At 38.9% G+C, this 22,495-nt stretch overlaps 1 protein-coding gene across 3 annotated transcripts in view; it reads right to left on the bottom strand.

Annotated features, from left to right (window-relative positions):
* The window catches only part of CEP152 (centrosomal protein 152), a 50,539-nt gene that overhangs the window by 25,384 nt on the left and 2,660 nt on the right, over window positions 1–22,495 (bottom strand). For 2 of the 3 annotated variants that reach the window (XM_042477156.1, XM_042477155.1), the window contains exons 3-11: window positions 15,487–15,578; window positions 15,232–15,301; window positions 11,789–12,121; window positions 10,094–10,259; window positions 8,014–8,154; window positions 7,184–7,323; window positions 5,724–5,924; window positions 4,386–4,533; window positions 2,932–3,023 (exon numbers count right to left, since the gene is read on the bottom strand). In XM_042477156.1, the coding sequence (XP_042333090.1) occupies window positions 2,932–3,023; window positions 4,386–4,533; window positions 5,724–5,924; window positions 7,184–7,323; window positions 8,014–8,154; window positions 10,094–10,259; window positions 11,789–12,121; window positions 15,232–15,301; window positions 15,487–15,578 (1,383 nt within the window). Of the gene's footprint in view, window positions 1–2,931; window positions 3,024–4,385; window positions 4,534–5,723; window positions 5,925–7,183; window positions 7,324–8,013; window positions 8,155–10,093; window positions 10,260–11,788; window positions 12,122–15,218; window positions 15,302–15,486; window positions 15,579–22,495 lie in introns of those variants that run through there. The other variant, XM_042477157.1, reaches the window with a different exon arrangement.

A 22,495-nucleotide genomic window follows, 5' to 3' on the forward strand; every position in this document is an offset into this window, starting at 1 on the left:
CTGGACACCACTGGGATTTCTCATACCACTGAACACATCCACACATTTTCTTCATTTCAACAATGAAGCAGGATCAAGTGCTATCGCAGTTGAATCTTTATGCTTCTGTTTACGACAAATACACAGTGACTCTTTATTGGGAAATAGTTGTTCACATTTTGCAGTTTGTATAATTAATAATTTCTATACAATGTTAACATAAACACTATGAATGGATCACTATAAATATGCACTATGAATACATGTATCAGATGAAGTGAATTCTAGCTGAGGGAAACTCATGCCACATTAAATTAGTTATAACCTTAAATAATAACAAGATTATTTGCTGTTATGGCTGGGAAACAGATAACTACAGTTACCATATGAAAGCATGTAGATTATGAGAAACATATAGCCAAAACAGAAACACATGTCAAGCTTCTTGAAACTGACCTTTCAGAGAAGTTACTCAACTGTAGCTTGCTCTGAGAGGGCTACTTAAAAATGTCTTAAAATTAATTATGGAATAATTTCAGGGTGACAAACGTTATAACAAGTAGATTATTGAAAGAATCAAAGTATGACACAGTATTACATGCAAGCTTTTAGGGATGACCTCTCAGAGGCAACAGTAACATGATTTCTGGAAATCAAGAAAATGGAGTCAGACAAATGACTTTTTAAGTATGCCTTAAATCTTGCTAGTGCCAATGTAGAGCATATGAGTAATGAAGAGAAAACAGTAGAGCATAGACGTAAGCAAGATTTCACCCAGCTCACACCAACCAAACAGCCTTGCTATCAGGATTGGGCTAATCCTGCCATGATATTGTGCTGGGGGATCCTATCATGTATTTGATCTGTGATGTTTGATATTCTGATGTGCATGGTTTCAACTGGAAGGTATGAGATTATGTCATGATGCCTTACTTGGAGGTTTTGCTTTATATGAATATGCTGTGGGATAAAAAGGATATAATGGTTTACATCAGGTGACTTAGCTAATATATATTTTATAGGAGATATGTGCTAACTGATATACATTTGATACAAACTTGGTAGTCTGATGTATTGTGTAGGACGGCTGTTAGGTTGGTTGACATATTTATGCTTTTGATATATAATATTATAAATAGCTATAGGTGCTTTCTGCACCGGCATTTGGGACGTCCGGAGGACGTCCCATTTTTAAAAAGGGGCGTCTCTTTTAGACGCCCCTGGGCCTAGTACGGACTCCGTCCATACAAGATGGCGCCGGCCCTTCTACATGGCCGGTGCCATCTTTGCGTATCGGACGCTGAGTGTCCGTACGCGTCGCGTCGCTTGTGACGTAGCGAGTGCGCCCCTGGCGCCTCGCTACGTCGCAGAAGCTCCATTTTGGAGCTTCTTTTTCGGTCCGCGCGGGAGTCGGGCCGTGTGAAGGCTCCGACTCCCCCGCGGACCTACTGGCGGCGGCGGCAGAGCACCGCAAAGCGGAGGTATGTACCCCGCCAACTATTCATAATATGATACATTGTTCCTACTAGCTGATACTGTGTGTGAAAACTGGTTTGTGTTATATTGGGAGGGATGCAGATTTGTTGTTAGTTGGATTAATGGTTACAGAGCTAATAAATGTGTGATTTTATACATTTTAAATATATTAACTACATAGACTACATAGGCAGTTTTAAAGAGGGGAGTTGAATACTGTAATTGGGCTTTGCTGAATTCTTGGTAAAGAAATGCATAGGGGTGTTTTTCCTTTTCGGCTTGTTCAGGACTCTGTTATCAACTGCTGCGACAGTTAGAACAACTAGGCAGTGCTGGCCTGGGAAAGAACTAAAAACAACTAAAGAAGACCAACTATTTTTAGAATCGTGAAATGATTGAGTCTACCAATTTTGTAAGGTGGAGCTAATGATAGACTAATGTTCGATGTATGTGTACTTAGGTTTCAGTTCTGTCCAGGACGCCAGACTAGCTGCATCTCTGTAACTTCAGGAATTAAAAGCTTGCTGATCATCCACAGAAGCCTGATTTACTGAGTCTGGGGGTAGAGTTGAACTAATTCTGACACTTATCCCAACAGACCAGCAACCGTGACCAAACAAACTCTCCGAAAACATTATCTGGGGCTGGGGAAGTTTAACTCAACAGACCCAAGCTCCCCTTATGCTGCCTCTTTCACCACCCCCATATGCAAGACACCACTGTTGGTCTTGCCTACTAGCCAAGCTCCCAGAACTACATAGAGAGCTAGTGGCTGTCAAGGTGAATTGCACCATTTTCCCTGTTACATAAATTTAAATGACATTTTAAAGTGGCCTCACATTCCACTTCCACAATGAACTTGCTGGACAGCCTTTGTAAGTAAAAACACTGTTTCTCTTTTTAAAAAGATAAGGGGTGGGGATAAACAGTCTAAAGGGTGATCTCGCAAACTAAGCAGGATCAGCCCCAGTTAGTACTTTGATGGGAGACCACCACCAAATTCCAGATGATGTAGATGATATTTCAGAGGAAGGAATAGGCAAACCACCTCCGAGTATTCCTTGCCTAATAAAAATTCATGAGATTGCCTTAAACTGACAGGGGACTTGATGGCACACATGTAGAAAAGTGGAATATGCATCCTATAAATTCAGAGTCATATTCTTTACCAGCCTGCTGTAGTGGTTTGAAAGTCGGACTACAACTACAAATTTCCACTCAGCCACAGAAGCCAACTGGGTGATCTTGGGCATGTCACACTTTCTCAGCCTGAAAAGGTGGCAAAGGCAATCCTCCTCTGAACAAATCATGCCAAGAAAATGCCATAATAGGGACAACATAAGTTGGAAACAATTTGGACGGCATATAAAAACAACATTCTTTACTGGAGGCACTTTTCTTTTGGAAATTCTTCTATCACTTTTGTACTAGTCCAAGCAAACCTTTTACAATATTTCAAGAGGAAAATAAACAAACCTGCAGAGCCTTGTTCATTTCAGTACTTATTAAGTGGGCAGACTGAGCTTGTTGAAGCTGCATACGTAACTCATTTGTTTCCTTTACCCAGCCTGGAGAGAAATAACTGAAATTACTTTTTAAAAATCACATAAAAATTGTTAAAAGAGAAAAAACCCAAGTGACCTTTAGTAAGGCAGTCTGAAAAGAAGGAGCCATGTTTGTCTCTTGCAAAATAAAGCAGAAGGGGAGAAAATAAATAAATGTGGTGGCACCTTTAAGACTTTTTTTATTATTATTTTAGCATGAGTTTGTGTAGCTATAAACCCAGCAGGTTGTTGTTGTTGTTGTGTGCTTTCAAGTCATTTCAAACTTATGGTAACCCTATAATGAGTTTTCTTGACAATTTGTTTTGCTTGATTTGATTTGTTCAAATGAGGTTTGCCATTGCTTTCCCCTGAGGCTGAGAGAGTCTGACTTGCCTAAGATCATACAGCAGGTTTCATGGCTTAGCATAAATCAAATCCTGGTCTCCAGAGTTGTAGTACAACACTCAAACTACAGTGCTACACTGGCTCTGCGCATCCAAATAAGTAGGTTTCTATCAACAAAAACTTGTGCTTAAAAAACCAAAGCTTAAAGGTGCCACTGCATTTCCTTTTTTCCCCCCTCCTACTTCCTTCTTTTTACTGAGGTAGCATTTCCAATTGTCCTTTAAAAATGTACTAAAATGTTAGTTACCTAGAAGAAAGTATTGACAATGTGGCTAAATTTTAATGGAAGATATTCAAGCTCACCATTTAAAAGAGCAACTTTTCCAGCACTTCAGACTGATGTAGATTTATTTTAGGGTTTTTCCTTCTCTTTAAAATGAAAATAATGATGAGTAACTATAATGTGTCTAATATTTGCTTTCCTTTAAGCTAACGGAAACTGTGAAACCATGCCAGACAACAAGAGGAACAAGGCCAACATGGTAATAGACTGAAGTTTTAAAAAAAGAACCTTTTTAAAGGAACAAAATGTCTTTGTGTGTACAGTTGCAAATTTAATGACTCTTGCAGAAGCATTTCACAAGATTTCTTTAGCCAGCAGGAATATTTTTCAGTCTAGATTTGGCAGGGTGAATGTCACTTATGCATTGCCTGTCACACTTATTTACTTTTATTATACAAACTTAATTTATAAAGTTTTCCTCTCTTACAACTTTCCATCCTCACAAGAAGCCACTTTTCACTTAGGTATACCAGATTTCTGGTCCAACTGCTTCTTCTGCCAATCTAAGAAACAATCTGATGTAAATCCTTTTGTATAAAGTATCTGGTACTCAAAGCAATTGACCCACTTGCCAGATAACTGCACCTCCATCATGACCATTTGAACACCACTGCAAGACTTCACGCAAATGCTTATCTAAATTTCTGGAGTTTCTCATTTTAGGATTTACTGACAAAAATAAGGTCAAAAGGACATACCTGTCTGTAGGAGATTTGCACACTGATTTTGACTTTCTTCTAGGCTTCTTGAGAGCCGGCTAATCATTTCATTTTTTTCTAATTTGCTTTCTTCAAGAGTTCTTTCAAGTTGTTTCACGTGTTCCTTTAGATGGCAGCAAAGTTCTGTCTGATAAAATATACTGTGTTATCTGGCATGTAGCATGCATGGCCATCCCAATAAAGTTAAAGATTACAAGAAAAACATACTTCTTTTTTTTCTCCTTCTGTAACATTTTGATTTTTTAAAATATAAATATACAAAATGACATTTTGATTCAATTCAGATGTCCACATTTCACAATCCAATAGGGTATGGTTAATTGGCTCAGGAGCAAGCCATGCATCTGTGGTTTGCTCACCCTCCCTTCTGCATTTCTGTTTGACAAGACTATCCTGACTTGCTTAAACCACAGTTCTTCATGACATCCAAAGCAGAAAACCATGATTTAAGAGCTCCCTCCTAACCATCATTTGATTGTAATTCAAAGGAAAGAGAGATTATTACAAGGAAACAACTGCATGGCTCACTTTAATTTTGTTCAATAAAACATGGTCCAGTATTATCACTTCTGGTATTTACTGAATGTTTTTACTAGTGGAAACCTTAGGCAGAAGGCCTACAATTACAATTAAAAATTCTGAGCCCAGGAATTTGTACTTGAGTACCAAAAGCGAATGAAGGTCACAGTCATTCTACACAAAGATCCACACCTAAATGTCCCAAGCTTTCTTCACTTCAGCAGTACTATTTAGATAAAAGGAAGAAAGGGGATCCTTGCCAATCTACTACAAATCACCTAGCGATTTATCACTAGATTCCACTCCTAATTTATAAAATTAAGGTTGAGACCTCTCTAAGCAAGTTAATACTAAATTTGGTAGGGTTCAATAAAGGAAGTCTTCAGTAGCAAAAATTTATCTTTATTATTTTACATTACTTGAAAACTCAGAAAATAGTTCTATGAACTTAAATAAAAATCTAGTTGTATGTTTCTCATGCAAATGAAAGAATGCTAAACCATGTATTAGTTCTATATTGTCACCTGGCTCATTTCAAGTTGTGGATTATTCAGTATTGCAAGGAAACCACTTCTATATCTATAAATTGACATTATCTGCACATGTGCAACTAACTAAGACCTTACAATACCAAGATCTGTAAATATGTCGCATCTGATCCACACCTACAGTCCCCCAAATTCCTATACAACACTATCTAGGTATAAATGTCATTGGTCACAATGGAACTAACTTCCAAGCCAACATTCACAACTACTCTTTTTGATATATTTGCTTCTACAAACAACAGAGTCTGACCTGCTCCTGCAGTGCTACATGGCTAGCATCAAGTTTCTGCTGCAGAGACATGACTTGTTCTTCATATTTCTGTTTGAGTGCTGCAACAATGGCCTCGTGCTGCTCTCTTGCACGCTGAAGAGCATCAGACCGCCGAAGTTCCAAGAGCTGCTGCTGCATGCTTTCCATAGCAACTTCTGCTATTTTGGCTTTTTTGATCAGCTACCAAAAACACCACATGCATTAGTTCATACCATATCAAAATGATTCTGTGACTGCCTTTGACACAAGCCATCATCAATGTAAACCAAGATAAAATTCCACAAAGAAACCCATTCTAAACATCCAGTAGAATTCAAGCTGATGTACTAGTACAACAATCAACCAATCTTTATCAATCAAGTCTTTATTATAGTTGTGATGATCTCTGGCTATTCATGACATCAGTCTATGGCCAGTGCTAGTACAAAGATGTATTCAGTAAGAAGCCATATTATTTAGTTAGAAAGCATTACAAATGCCCTGGGAGAAAATGCTGCTGAACAGGAACTACCCCACATGTGCCAACAGGGGAAAAGTGAAGGGGTTGACAACTCTTGCCCTCCAGATGCTTCTGGATTGCAACTTCCAGCAATCCCCACAATTGGCTATCCTGGCAAGGGCTGATGAGAGTGGCAGCCCAAGAACATATGCATGCCAATAGCATCTATCCTATGGTATCCTTGCACTTTCTTTATGCATCAAAAATAAAGTGACCTGCATGACTAAATTTTAAAAAGGCAGCTCCACTTCCATCTCCTCAGCATGCTTTCGTTTAAGTGCAATAGAACTGATCTGTGTGATGTTCCCTATCATGCTCAAGACCTGGAGTAATGTGTTTGAAGAGTACAAGTAACCAGTAAAAATGTCAGCCTGCCATGTACCAATCTCAGCCACTTCAAGCTATTATCACAAATATCTCACAAGCACTTCAAAATGGCTGAAAACCAGGGAAGGAAGGAAAGAAAACCGAAGCACTGTTACATTGCTTCTTCTTCTCATTATCTACAGTTAGATCCCAGCAGCACTATGGACTTATCATAGCTGGGAAATGGGATGGGGTTGGGGGGAGAACTGAAGAATTCTAGAAAAGCAGTGTCCCACCGCATTGCTGCAATAGCAAACAGATAGTGTGATGACTTCTTTTGTATCCTGAGCAGGCTTATTACCTTATCCCTTTGATGGGTAGAGGAGATGGGAATGTATGTATGTGTATATGCTTGGGTGGGAATGGGCAGAGTGGGGAAACAGAGCCCTATTATCCACAGCCTGACACCTCTGGGCTTTTACCTAAATCATATGTTGTGTTCATGTCAAGTACAAGTATGTTTCAACTCACACTTCAACCTAAGTGTTCCTTCACAAGCAGTTGCAAACATGTTATGATGTGAACATTGATAGAATTTTTTTAAAAATGAAGAGAAGTAAATTTGTTAATCTACCTGCTCCTCGTTGGCAGTTAGTGTTTGAATTTGGGTTTTGAGTGCTTTTATTTGGCCTTCAAGCTGAATTTCTATTTCCTTGCCATTCTGAAAGTTTTTTTGACTTTCCTGAAGACTAAGACACATGCCATCCTTTTCATCTGTACAAAATAAAGACATATTTATACCCCTGCAATACATCATTTTTTTCAAAAAGTACAAAATATCTTTGACCAAGAAAGTATTAAAACACCAACATTTGTTTGATTACTATTGGCTCACTTCTATTTGTTTTATTAGCAAAGTTCCATGATTTTGTTTAACGTTAACTTCTCAGTCTTCTATCATCTAAGAGAGATGATAGACCATGGATATTAATATCATGGCTACCAGACAGAAAATAGCCAATATTGTTCAATTAACATTTATATATACACACATGCCAAATCAATGTCACCTTTTGAGCCAAGAAAGCAACTCACAATAGATATATGTGTACACTCTATGGAACAATGCCCAAGGAAGCACTGGGCATGGATATTACCAGATAATCCAGATTCTTTGGCTACCCTAGTATTTGAATTACATATTAACTAGATTTCTGGCAGCTATAAAGAGGGTTACAAACTGTCTAGAACTGGGCGGTGAGTGGGAGACAGATATGTGGCTTTTCAATTACTACAAGCATCCCATACTTTGCTCCAGTTAACTGAAGTATTGATACTCCCATCCTACCTCAGAACAAGAAAAAAAAACTCACATCTTCTCCATTTTCATCTTTTACTTCCAATGAGCCTCCATATGGATGCAACTCACCCTCTGCAAACCTTACCTCCAAGATAGGCATTTACCTTTCACAATAGCAAGCTGATGAGACAGATATCTAATCTGCTGTGCTCTATCTTCCAGCTGTTTGTTAAGTTCCTCCAGTTTTCGTTCTTTTGCTTTATTAATAATCTGAAGTTGTAGAATCTGCATGTTTTCAGAAGAATCTGTCAATACAGATAGTTTCAAATGTCAGAATTAGAATGTGCATGGTATTCTCAACTTACATAAATCAAGCCACAAAATAGCATTCTTGAAGGAAATAAATATATCTCAGCAGAATTAATGAACTTTACTATAAATCCTGTCAGCTATATCTTGCATTTTGTGTTTTCGTTTGTTAAACAGAAAAGGAAGTAGGAAACTTGTAGACCTTCCCTAGTTTTGGATGAAATGGCAATGAATTATGGAGAAGCACAGTCCCGAACATCTGAAGGGCGAAGGGTTCCCTATACCATTTTCCATAGCTCCTCCTACTCAATACTCAAAAACACCTGTGACAACAATACTGTAATTCTACTGCTTAGCACTTCAACTATCTCACTATAACAGTTCAAACAATTAAGTGAAAACAACACTGTCATATCTATTTAAATATCAATTACTACAGTCTGGACATGAGGCTTCAAATAAATGATTTTTTTTAATCTTCGTGGGTTAATACATTGAGGTCCCTGCCCTAGAACCCTTTGCTTAATCGTGATGCAGAACTCTGGGTAAGCTACAGAACTGGTTGCTCCCCATACCAAATTCTACTTACCACTTGATTGGCAGGTAAGAGGTTGTAGGTGTAATATTTCTTTAAACAACAGAAAAATATTCTGATTGACAGGAGACAATTGAGAGTTGACAACTTGTTCAGCTGGTTGAGAGTAATAATAATAATAATAATAATACATTTTATTTATAGACCGCTATTCTGCGATGATCATAGCGGTGTACAGTATGGGTTGAAGCAGCAGTGTGTTTGATTGCTCTGTGTGTGGATTAAGTTTGGAGCTATGAAACAGACTTTGAAGTTGATTATAAGTCAGAGAGCTGTGTGTGTGTGCATGGGTGGATGCTGTATTATAATGCATATTTATTATAACTGAATACAAAAGCCTCTAGGAACTTTGGATGAATCAACTGTATGATTGTTTTCTTTTTAAGTGTGAAAAGTGGCCAGTGCTCTGCTAATGTTAATAACTGGGGGGTTTTGTTTTTATACTCTGCAATGTACATTGTTTTGGCTATAGCTGGGTAATTTTTACCCATACTGCGACAGAACTTGGCGTTGCCCAAATATTATTACTGGTGGACAGAGATATTGTATATACTCGATTATAAATTGACCTCATGTCAGTGAAAGGCAGGTTTTGGGAACAAAATTATAGATTTTGATATGACCCATGGATAAGTCAAGGGTAAAACCTGGGGGAATGAAACAAAGGGAGTAAAGAACAAAGGAAAGGAAAATAATGATAAAGAAGTCACAAAATTCCAGCAGGCATAACTATTTTCGCTCACCCTAAAGACTGGATAGTTGAGGAAGGAATTATAGACGCAAAAGGAGTGGTTTCTTACTTCTCCTTTTCATGGACTGTCCAAGACCATGGTAGCAGACACCCTCGGGAATGTGGCATCTAGTTTCATGGCAGTCCCGTGGCAATTGTCCCATCTGCTTCCCCCCCATGTTAGCAGTGATTAGTCTTCAACGCTAATGTGATTTACTTTGTCTAATTTTATTTTTATTTTAACCTGAAAAAGCTGACAAACATACACAAGTGTCTTATTCAAATCTTTCAAAGCCCAATTCCTGTTGGTGCTTCTTTGAGGGGAACCACCAAAGAGCTGCCACCACTGCCATTTTCCCACCAAGGGTTTTAAAAAGGTCAGAAGTGGTGTCATGGCAGAGAGAGTAGAGAGGGGTCAGTGCTTCTTTTAGGTGCTGCCAGGACAGGCTAAGCTCTCACCTTTTGCCACTCTATTCAGAGAAGGGTATACTGTAGTTCCTTTTTTGATAAGCATTAAAGTCAGTACTGACCTGTGAATAAGTCAAGTCAGGTTTTTTGAGTCAATTAAAAAGCATCAAATTTGTTCTCAAAATCAAGGTTGGACACTTACTCTCACCAGTACCCAGAAATTCTTGCTGCATTTCTTCAAACACTTCGTTTCTTCTTGGTGCATCTGGAGAAACAGAACCTGGCTGCTGAATGTTATTCTCATATGGCTTATATATTACTTTGTAAGGCTCCATAGGTTGCTTGGTAGTTCCTTCTGAAGTGCCAAACTGCAATTGTAACATAAATGTATAAGACTGAATAAACACTAGAATGAAACAATTCTTATATTGTTTAAAGGCATTCAGTGCCCAAATTAAAAAAAAAATGTGTAATCACAGAGGTTGGATGGATAACTTTTAGGAATGCTTTAACTGTGTACAGTGCTACCTCGGGTTACGAAATTAATTCGTTCCGCCGTTCCGTTCGTAACCCGATAATTTCGCAACCCGAAAAGGCTTTCCGTTAGCGCTGGAAAGCCGCTAGCCGCGCTTTGCGTTTGAATTTCGCGCCGAAATAAATTTCGTAACCCGAAAAAAATATCGTAACCCGGAACAGTTTTTTCCAATCTAACTTTTTCGTATCCCGGAAATTTCGTAACGCGATCATTTCGTATCCCGGGGCACCACTGTATTCCTGAAAGGAAGGGGATTAGACGAGATGGCCGTTGTGACCCTTTCCTATGATTTTATGATTCTGTATAAGAGGAACAAATCCTAGTCACACTTCTCTTTAATACAACTGAGCAGATCCCCGAACCTTTCCCCTTTACACCTATGTGTACTTTAAAGCAAGGTTTCTCAAGCTATCTAATGCAGGGGGTTGGTGATTTTTTTCTCCAATATGCCATGGACCAGTAGCGTTTTGTGATCATTGGCTACAATTGTTTCTTTCTTTTCTGTAAAATCTCCTGGGAACAGCAGCCAATGGTTCTGGGACTAGCACCAGTCCAGGAAGCACCACTTTGAGAGAGAGATTGAGAGAGAGAGAGAATGCCTTCAAGTTGCCTGCCAACTTATGGTGATCCCATGAATTTCATAGGGTTTTCTTAGGTAAGATATATTCAGGGGTGGTTTTCCCAGTTCCTTAATCTGAAATATAGCCAACAGTTCCAGTTATTGGTTGCCAGCCTTCCATCCAAGTACTGATCAGGGCTGACCCTGTTTAGCTTCCAAGATCAGAAAGGCTCTGGAGCATTTAGGATATATGGGCCCTACACTTTGAGTAGTACTGTTTCAAAATACAAATGGGGCGCATGTGTTCACTTGTGGGAGAATAACACCCAGCAATCCTAAGAAGAATAGCCAAAGGTGAGGGATGATGGACCTCGCAGTCCAACAACACCTGAAAAGCCACACTTCCCATCCCTGCTTTAAAGGAAACTGTGAATACATATAAGCACATTCATGCTTCCAATCTAGTTTAACACACGTGTAATTTGAACTGCAATGTCAGTATTCAAATACTCAAAACGCAGTACAAGGAGCACATCAGAGATTTAATCTGGAAACACTTAACTTGAAAATAATTTCTAGACATTTCATCTTTCTAAACAATCAGGCCTTAGACCCAACATATAGCATTTTAGGACTCGTTCAGACGTACCCCTTCCCCAAATGGGCTGAATTCTTATTCAAAAGTTATAAATATCAAATCTTGAGGATGCAATTCCACTTTATACTCTGCTTAGAATACCAGTTATTACAACATAGGGCAAGGAATAGTAGCGGGACAAGAGATAACAAACTAATCCACAAACCTTCAAGTGTTCCTTCTTAGCATCAACCAAGTTTGCAATTTTGCTGTGCTGGTTACTGAATTCTTGTTGTTGACCATTTGTATACAGTCTTACGTTTTCTGGAAAATGATATGCATTGGTTTGTTGGTAATGGCTAGAAGCTTTATACCCATCTTCTCTGAGATACACATCATCAGACCCATCTTCACTGATTCTGCCAGAAATCTCATACATGTTTTTATCTTCATTTTTATTGCGATGGTCAGACCAGTCTCTGGCATGTATTTCACCTTGGATATTTCCTTGATCATACAGAAAGTTGTCACCATATACATTTGGACCCTGTTCGTAATCCTGCAAAGTATGAAAGTCAGGTAATAATGTGTGTGTCACCGAAGGCCCAGTCTGAATGACATTACAATTGATAAAGGATCTGAAACTAATGGAAAGACCAAACCTCTCCATATGAGCTTGCCCATATTTCAGGATCTGTGAAAGAAGGGTCTCTTTAAGTCTCACTACAATTAGAAGCACATTCCTTGGTGGCCACTGCCATAGTGTGTTACTCTCCCCCATGGGAGTATGAGTTAACCTACTCTCTGCTCTCTCTTTTCCAGGAAGCAAAATTCTTTTTATTTAGGCAAGTTTTTCATAGAATCACAGAACTGGGAGAAATCACAAAGGTCATCCAGTCCAACTCCTACCATGCAGTAATGCGTAATCAAAGCACTTCAGACAGAGGTCCATTCAACCTCTGTTTAAAAACCTCCAAAGAAAGAGACTTCACTACACTCAGAGACAGAAAGTTCCACTGTTGAATTGCTCTTACTTCAAGAGGTTCTTCCTAATCTGTAGGTGGATTATTTTTTTCATTTAGTTGCTGGAGCTGCAGAAAACAAGCTTACTTTATTCTCATAGGATATCATTTCAAATATTAAAACATGGCTATAATATCACCGCTTACCCTTCTCTTCTCCAAGTTAAACATACCCAGTCCCCTAAGCTGCTCCTTATAGGGCATGGCTTCTAGACATTTCACCATTTTGGTCACCCTCCTCTGGACATGCTCCAGCTTGTCAATATCCCTCTTGAATTGTGATGACCAGAATTGGGTACAGTATTGAAGATAAGGTCTGTCTAATGCAGAACAGAGTGGTACCTGCCCCCCTGAGTGCAGTGGCTGCTGCTGCTCCTACATTTGCACATGGAGGTAAGCTGGGCATGACTGAGGTAGAAAACACTGGCCAGCTGGCTGCTACACAAACAGTAGACCTAGCATCATAAATAGTTGTGGGGGCAATAGAGTTGTTGCTGAAGAAAAATGGGGATGTTAGCCATTTAAAAAGTTGGATGTTGATGCAGACTATGATCATAATGGCTTTTAAAGCTGCGGCATCATATTGTTGACTCATGTTTAGCTTGTGGTCTACTAAGAGTCACATATCCCTTTCACATGTACTGTTGTCAAACCCTGTGTCACCAATGTTATATCTGTTCCTTTCAAAAAAAATTCCTGCCTAAGTGTAGTACCTTGTATTTCTCTCTGTTGGAATTTATTTTGTTAGTTTTGGCCCAAATCTCTAATCTGTTAAGATCATTTTGAATTCTGATCCTGTATTCTGGGACATTAGCAAGCAATAATTTGGTGCCATCTGCAAATTTCATAAACATGTCCTCCATTTTATCACCCAAAGTCATTGATAAAGATGTTGAATAGCTCTGGACCTAGGGCAGAACCACTAATCACTTCTATCTATGATGAAGAGGAGCCATTGTGAGCACCCTTTGGGTTCAGCCAGTCAACAAGTTGCAATTCCACCTAACAGGTGCATTGTCTAGCCCACATTTTACTAGCTTGTGTACAGGAATATCATGGGGGAACTGGTTGAAGGCCTTAGCGAAATCAAGATATGCTAGATACATCCACAGAATTCCTTCATCTATCATCTACCAAAATGGTGAAGGGTCTGGAAACCATGCCCTATGAGGATAGACATAGGGAGTTGGGTATGTTTAGCCTGGAGAAGAGAAAGTTAAGTGGTTATATGATAAATATTTGAAGGGGTGTTATATTGAGGCTGGAGCATGCTTGTTTTCTGCTGCTGCAGAGAATAGGACCCGGAGCAATGGGTTCAAACTACAGGAAAAGAGATTCCAGCTCAACATCAGGAAGAATTTTCTGAAAGTAAGAGCCGTTCAACAGTATAACACACTCCCTCGGAGTGTAGTGGAGTCTCCTTGTATAGAGTTTTTTAAACAGAGGCTGGATGACCATCTGTCAGAAGTGCTTTGATTCTTTATTCCTGCATGGCAGAGGATTGGACTAGATGGTTCTTGGACTAGATGATCTCTTCCAACTGTATAATTCTATGATGTAATGACAGAATTAGAACTGCCCAAAACATATAAATATTTACATCTCATTTTTCATTCCAGCTTACTCAAACAGCAAGCCAAAACTCACCCCATTCCTGTGGTAAATAACATTTTGAAGTGGAAAAAAAAAAAACCTGGGCTCTAAAATACAAAAAGGAAATTTCAGTATTTCATTGAATGGAAGCATTTCCCGTTTTCTCAAAGTAAATGGGTGCATAGCCATAATGTATAAGCCTCCGAACTGGTGACAAAGTTTCATGCAAAGTCTTTTAAGAAGCCTGCCTCTGGTTAATATGGGAGAGTGATACTCTCCCTTTGTTGAGTATCTGTTGCATAAGGTATAGTCAAGTCATGTTATTATATCACAAGTTTATATTACTGCTTTTGGTTGCAATGTTTAAGGGTAGAGGAAATAATTGAATGTCAAGAGTTGCACATACAACTGTTGTGCCATAAAACACTGGGAAGGTTAAGTGATGGGTTATGTAGCAGTAAAACAGTTATTGCAGAAACATGATGATTTTAGCCATAGGAGGTGAGATAAATCTCGAGGAAAGGAAAGCACAAGTCAAGCCTGTTCAAGGTTGTTCCCGTAAGAAACATCAGACAAAGAACAAAGAAGGGGTGGTATTGGAATGAGAGGAGAAAATGTGTTTATTAATTTTAATGAATAAGAATTGAGTCTGCCGTGAAATTGAATGCATGTGTAGTTTAATTAGACAATGTTAATTCTTGTTGTTTAGTTCTAATAATGAAGTCTCTAGTATGCAACTGTAGTGCTGAATAAAGGTGTGCTGTATTTAATTGCTGTGTGACCAATTAAAATATATGAACAACAGAAACAGGCAATGAGAGAGATGTTCCTTCTTCCTTAGCAAACAGAGAAATGCAGCAATTTGAAGCAAAGACCTAATGTTTCTCTGACATATCTCTATGTTTTTTAACAGAATGCATTGGATTTTGCTAAATATGAATTAGTCAAGATTTTCCAAGATAGGCCAATATGAACTACTTGTATCTATCTTGCAAATTTATAACAAAACAAAAAAAAAAGATTTTCAAAAATTAAACAGACATTTGATTCTTACACTTTGTGTATTTGTTGCAACTGGATGATCATCCCATTGGTTGGCATTTTGGTCCCAATGTTCATTTACTCTACAGAGAATATAAAAGAATGTTTAGAAATCATGTTAATATTTATAGCATGATTGTGACATATATGGAGTTAGCTAAATAAGATAGGCTTCTTTCTTAGGAAGTTGACATTGAACGTAGTTACTTTGTGTGTAGTTTTAGAGCTGCAGTACTTTCCAAAGAATAAAGAAAATGAAGGTTCTTACCGTTCATGGTCCTCAGGGGCACTATAATCAGAGAGGTGATCTCCACTATCTTCTAGCATATCATGGGGAAGATCTGTCAACAGCTGTTGCAACTGAAATAGGACATAACAACTACATGAATATGAAATACTATTAAGACAGTATTTAGACTTCTATATGTACCAGAATAGTTTTTTAAAAACAGAATTTCAGTTATGTGTGGACAAATCACACAAGATTTTTGAAGAATCGATAGCACCACAATATAGCTGTCATAATAGTGCAGGTGCTGTTTTTCCCTGCTATCTTATTAACATTTCTGCAAAAACAGTATTTCTTCCTGCAGGCAACACAGGCGGACAGACAGGCAGCCAGTGTAGCAACATATACATTTATGGGAGTTGGTATAACACATAACTAGCGCACACATGAGAGACAAGTTTTTATTGCTACTACTGAGGCATAGCTGGCAAGATGAAAACTAATCAGCTTGACCAGCATGAAATTCATATGTAGAACTGATCATGAGACTTAAAGTTGCCCTTAAAATAATGGTCTCTAGTTTACATTTGAAGAACATCAGGAGTAACAGACAAACCCAAATCTTACTCACACAAAATTTCCTCTCAGTATTTCACCTGCCCCTACTTCCACCTGGCCCTTCTTCAAGAACAGAAGGTTACAAAAACAACTACTACATTCGATCTTACACAAACATACCTGTAACTCTTCTCAACTCCCAGAAGACAGGAGTCCAAAAGACCCAGAGGAAAGGCTTCTATTAGTGCAGTACTGTTTAACCTGCATGCATATGTCTAGGTGCATTCAAGTCGCCTACTGACTTATTGCAACCCCACAAATTTCATAGGATTTTCTTAGGCAAGGAATACTCAGAGGTGGTTTTGACAGTCCCTACCTCTGAAATATAGCCTACATCACCTAGTATTGGTCGGCAGTCTCCCATCCAAATATTAACCAGGGCTGCATACCAATAGGGAAATGCTGTAAACACTGATCTTGATGTAGAGATCTTGTAGCACCTTTCAGACTAACAGCGCTAACTGATTTTACAGACTAACACAGCTATATCTTTGAATTCTACCACTGATCATGATGTTATCCTGGCATGCAACAGAGATTGCAGTAACTTGGGATGAGATATAAATCCTATAATAATCCTTTAAAATTGGAGCAGATGTCAGTAACATGACACTCAGTTTTTCAGCTAACACTGAACAGTTAGCGTGCAGCATTTCTTTTAGACCATTACATTTTTAGCTACAGAAAACAGTGTGGATATATCATCTATGTTTCTTCAGGACAAAGATTTTATGTTTTGCTTTGTATTTGCCAGTGGCAATATAAATATATATACATATACATACATATATATATAGTATCACTCCCAGATCACCTAACCACCCAAATGCTTTTCATTTCATCCACTCACTTTGTGCAAGTTACTTTCCAGAAGCTAAAATAAAATAACGTGTCTGTACTTACTTGGAGCAAGGAATCCTGAATAGAGTGTACCTGTTCTTCTAAACCTTCAGAAAAGTTTTGGTACATAGAATGGATCTCAAGTGATACATCTGTGCAGTACATTTTCTTTTTCTCACAAGGTTACTAGAAAACTGTACACAACAATATAAGCAAGTATTGCATCGGAACTTGGCACCCAAACTTGTGTTGGTTTTTTTCCAAATTAACAAAGGCTATACATATTTTGTTAATTAGAGCAGAAGCAACAACCTACAACGAGGACAAGCAAATGACAAAAATAAACTCTTTCATTTAGGGTGAAGTGGTTACTATATTCCAAAAGAGGCACAAAAGGGGTGCAATATTGCACCAAAATCATTAGCAAAATTGTACTTGTTTTTTGGCAAGCCAGCTACAGATACCAGTATAAGCATTATTGCCATCTTAAAGTTCTTAGACTTCCTAAGTTCTACAACATCAACTCCTTTTATTCTTATGAAAACTAGGCCTAAAACACAACACATTACCAAATCTTTAGAATATCTAGTAAAGCATCACATGGGCTGCTGCCACACTGCAGAAATGAAGCAGTTTGATACCAGTTTAACTGCCATTATTATTATTATTATTATTATTATTATTATTATTATTATTATTATTAACCTTTATTTATAAAGCGCTGTAAATTTATGCAATTTATGCCATGATGCAATGCTATAGAATTTGAATTAAGGATTTGTAGTCTGGTGGGGCACCAAAGATCTCTGTCAGGGAAGGCTAAATATTTCACAAAACTACAAACCCCAGAATTACATAGCATTGAGTCATGGCAGTTAAAGTGGTGTCAAACTGCTTCATTTCTGCAGTGTGGTAGCAGCCATGGTTTAGGAAAAACAAAGACATACTGCCATGCTTAGCTATTGAATTCTACAAGGTTTTTTTCACCATGTATTCTTTTTTTATCGGGACAAAAATAGAAGAAAGGAGATCGGTCAGCAATTTGCATCAGTGTTTCTTAGACAGATGCAAGGAGACCAAAGTAGGAAGAAAGAACATGGGAGCAGAAGGCTCTAGAGTCTAGCAACCAACTCCGTGATTAAGGCACAGACTGAGTTTTGATGCATAGCAAGAGAGAAAGAGGAGCGATATTAAAAGCGTAAGTATTGTTCCTCTTATCCAATAACTCAAGCTGATCTCTACATGTCACACAAAATAACACAGACCTATTTTGCATCAGGTAGTTAACGCAGGTGTGAGATGCACCCCATTATGCTGCAAATAACTTTTAAAAACACACACCCAAAAAAAAAACACAGCAGGGAGAGAAATTCTAGCCTAAACCTCTTCTTTCCAACATGCTGGTTTTAGAACTGGGGATGGAGAACATACCAAAAAGTGTTCAGTCATCATATCAGTCCACTCACAGCATGATGTGTCTAAGTCCAAACATAAATTTACCAATATTAGTATGAATTAGGAAGAAATTTCAGGCATGCCTCAGTTAGCAAATCCTTTGACAAAAGCAGCTCCTTCTTACAAAGCCTTTTTACACCCCCTCCCTTTCATATTCTCTATCTAGCTGGAGGTGTTTTTTCTTTACTAGGATTGGCACTTGGGAGGCTGGTGAAGGAGGGCTGGAGAATTACTTCTGGTGTCAGGTTGCAGACGTGTGTCTACAGTAAACTATGCAATAAAGCTCAAGGACAGAAAGAACAGAATTCTAATCTAGCCGATCCTACTGTAGCCGTGTGTACCTGCTAAGTGATATAATCCAGCAGGAAGCCATATTGCGGCTGACACTATCCTTTCCATCACAGAACAAATCTCAACTTACAAAAAGCACATACTGAAATGCTGCACAGAATATCAGATATTCTCTCTTCACAGAGATGCACCCATATTCCTTAAAGCTCCAGGTAAAAGGCAATATAATACACAATTCTGTTACAACAGCTAGCCCCAACATGCACATAAGCCTGAAATTTGACACATGACAGAGGTATTTTATTTGAAAGTCTTATTTTGAAAGTAGCTACATAGTAAGGAGCTGCTTGAGTGACATCATGAGAGACTCAGAAGATTATGATGTCACTAGAAATCTCTTTTCCCAAGACAACAGCATTAGCTGTTCCAGATGGTTCCTGGGAGAAATGGTGACTACCATCTCCAAACTGGGACAGTCATAGCATTTCCAAGCTCACAGAGATGTGAATATTTCTGAAGATCAGATTCTAAAATGGAATTATTAAAGAAACTAAGCTGTGGGTGAGTTGGTTATAGACATACTGTTCATACTGGACAAGTGTCCAAAAACATCACCATAATTACCATAATTACTTGGGGCTAAAGGCACACAATTGTCAAGTCATCTGCTCCAAACATTCATGACAAATTCATACCAGGCTCCAAGATTATTCTGTCCCACATGCAGAGAACAGTGAAAGACTTATTCATCTTTATTCAGATGCAACTCTCATTGTGCTTAGTGAGGCTTTCTTCCAGTACTTGTCCATACAATTGCACTCTATATATGCTGTATCACAAAAAACCTGCACAGTAAGCTTAAGATACTGTTTAGAAATATGAGCTGTTCAATAAACCTCACTGATACATGTGTTACAAAGTGCCAGTAGATGAAATCCACCACACACCAAGTAAATTGTTATGATAGCATTCCCAATGTTAGTTAAAAGCATTTCTCAAACAGGTAACCAGTTGGGAAACACAGCAAACTGCTGCAGAAAGCAAAGGAAAAAGCACTGAACAACCAAAGAGAAAACAGTCAAAGCATCCAATGAGAGTACCGAAAACTCAGAGGCTCAATGAAAAGTCGCTCTTTGGGTCTGAAGTAGGTAAGTAAAATTTCTAGAGATGTAGCAATTCAGAGAAGGATTGAAATACGGACAATACTTCTTTCCACATCAAATTTAAATTTATTTTACTGTTTCAGCAATATCAAATGCTTCATTCATATAATTGTGGCACACTTACAAAATTTTAAAACACAAAAGCCTCTGGTTTGTACAAAAGAACCCAAGGTCACCCACTGGGTTTCATGACCAAGCTAGGAATCAAACCCTGATCTCCAGAGTTGTACTCCAATGCTTAAACCACTATGCCACACTGGTTGGGAGAGGGGGCATAAAAATGGTCTTGGGGTCCAAATGCAGTCCCAACACTGTACTACCGTATATAATCATGTATAGGTGATCACATGTAGGTTTTGGGGCCAAAATTCTGGATTTCTATGACCCATGGATAAGTTGAGGGTAAAACTGAAAGGCATGTAACTATGGGTGTAAAAGATGTCCTGCTCCTCCTCCTGCATCTTCCCAGTTCAACTGCCCCCTCCGGAGGCAACGGGGCTAGAAAGAAGCTTTGGGAGCGAACGATTGCTCTCCTTGCCATCTTGTTACTGTATTGACTCATGTATTTTGGTTTTATCTTGGTTTTATCTTTGACTCTTCTCTTGGTTTTATCTTTGACTCTTCTCTGTCGTGTATCCCTCAGATCCAGACCACAGCCAAGGCTTGCAGACTCTTTTTGTACAATATTGCCAAAATCCAACCATATCTCTCCGCCTCTACTGCCAAGATCCTGGTCCATGCCCTAGTGGTCTCACGACTTGATTACTGTACTGTCCTCCTGGCTGGGCTTCCTCTTTCTCACCTCCGTCCTTTAATCTCTGTTCAGCATTCAGCTGCATGCATTATCACTTCCACCCACCGCTCTGACCACATCTCTCCTGTGTTGGCATCCCTTCACTGGCTCCCCCTCCCTTTCCGCATTCAGTATAAGCTCCTGCTGTCCACGTTTAAAGCTCTCCATGGACTGGCCCCTCCCTACTTATCAGACCTTCTTTCTCCTCACCTTTCCACTCGGGCCCTCCGTTCTGGTAGTCAAGGTCTGCTGTCTCAGCCCAGGATTTCCTCTGCCCCATCCCGGATTCGCCCCTTTTCACTCGCTGCCCCTCACTCCTGGAACCTTCTTCCCCCACGAGCAAGAGCCATCACTTCTTTAACCAGCTTCAAAACTGAGTTGAAAACCATCCTGTTCAGAGAAGCCTTCCCAGGCATTGCATAATTGTCGCTTACTATTTGATGTTCTTGTGGTGCCTGTTTATTGAACCATTTCCTGTATTGCTATGTACTGTATATGCATTATTCTACTTGAGAGTATGTATTTTCCCTGGAAAATGTTTAACCATCCATTATGAAGCCTCGCCCTCCCTCCAGTCCATCTCCCTTGGTCCAGGCCTTGGAGGTAGAGAGGAACTGCTGGACCTCTTACCCTTTCCCTCCACCACCCCCTTCTCCTTCTGTGTCTTGTCTTTTTAGATTGTAAGCCCGAGGGCAGGGAATCGTCAAACTAAAAGATTGTATGTACAGCGCTGTGTAAATTTACAGCGCTTCATAAATAAAGGTTAATAATAATAATAATGTATAAGTCAACCCAGGTTTTTTGGGACAATTTTGTAGAATAAATTTTTCGACTTATACACGAGTATATATGGTATGTGTCACCACTGCTTTAGAACATCTCACATACAAATCTTCATAGTAAGCAATTCCTGTCATCACTGAGCTAGACACTATAGTCCTATTGACGCAACCAAGAATCGCATTGGCTTTCTTGGCTACCGCATCACACTGTTAATTCATGTTCAACCTCTGGACTCCTAGATCCGTTTCACATGAACTGCTGTCTATCCAGGCTTCTCTCATCCTATATCTCTGTGTTCATATTTTCTGCCTAGGTGTAGGGTCTTACACTTCTCCCTGTTGAAATGCATTGTTACCTTTAGCCCAGCCATCTAATCTATCAAGATCATTTTGAATTTTAATCCTGTCCCCTGGGGAATTTGCAAACACCCCCCCCCCAAGTCTGGTATCATTTGCAAATTTAATCAGCATGCCCTCTATTCCTTCATCCAAGTCATTGATAAATTTGTTGAAGAGCATAGAGCCCAGTACAGTTCCCTGGGCCACTCCCCTAGTCACCTCTCCCCAGGATGGAGATAAACCGCTGTGTAATTGTTTTTTGGTTCATTACGTTAAATGCAATTAAAAATGCAAAACATACTCTAGAATGTATTTTTGAAGCAATATAAAAAGCTATGTGCACTATAAAAAGATCTTGTTAAAAAATATATCATGATGAGAACAAACCAGTCAGCACTCGGCTCCCCCTCCATCAATGTTGCCATGCAGAGATTCTCAGCTTTCACTTCAAATATGATTCAGTGTAATAATGAGCTATGACAATTTTTAAAGTAAGGTTAGGTCTTAACTATGGTTTGTTGAAACTAATCAACTTCCTATTACATTGCTTCAAACAAAACTGAGTTAAGATGAAGAACACTTTGCTAGGTTTGGATAACATAGCGTACTACAGTTAATAACTCGAAGACAAAGCTTCAGTCTTCTTTTTATATGCTGAAAGGTGGGCGGAGAATACAAACCCTGAGGTTTACCATGGTTTGTCTCATCACAATATATATGTGGATGAAAAGTTGAGAACACAGCAAAGGTAAACCGAAGCAACTATG

This window comes from Sceloporus undulatus, chromosome 6 (assembly GCF_019175285.1).
Source record: "Sceloporus undulatus isolate JIND9_A2432 ecotype Alabama chromosome 6, SceUnd_v1.1, whole genome shotgun sequence".
NCBI classification, from domain to species: domain Eukaryota; kingdom Metazoa; phylum Chordata; class Lepidosauria; order Squamata; family Phrynosomatidae; genus Sceloporus; species Sceloporus undulatus.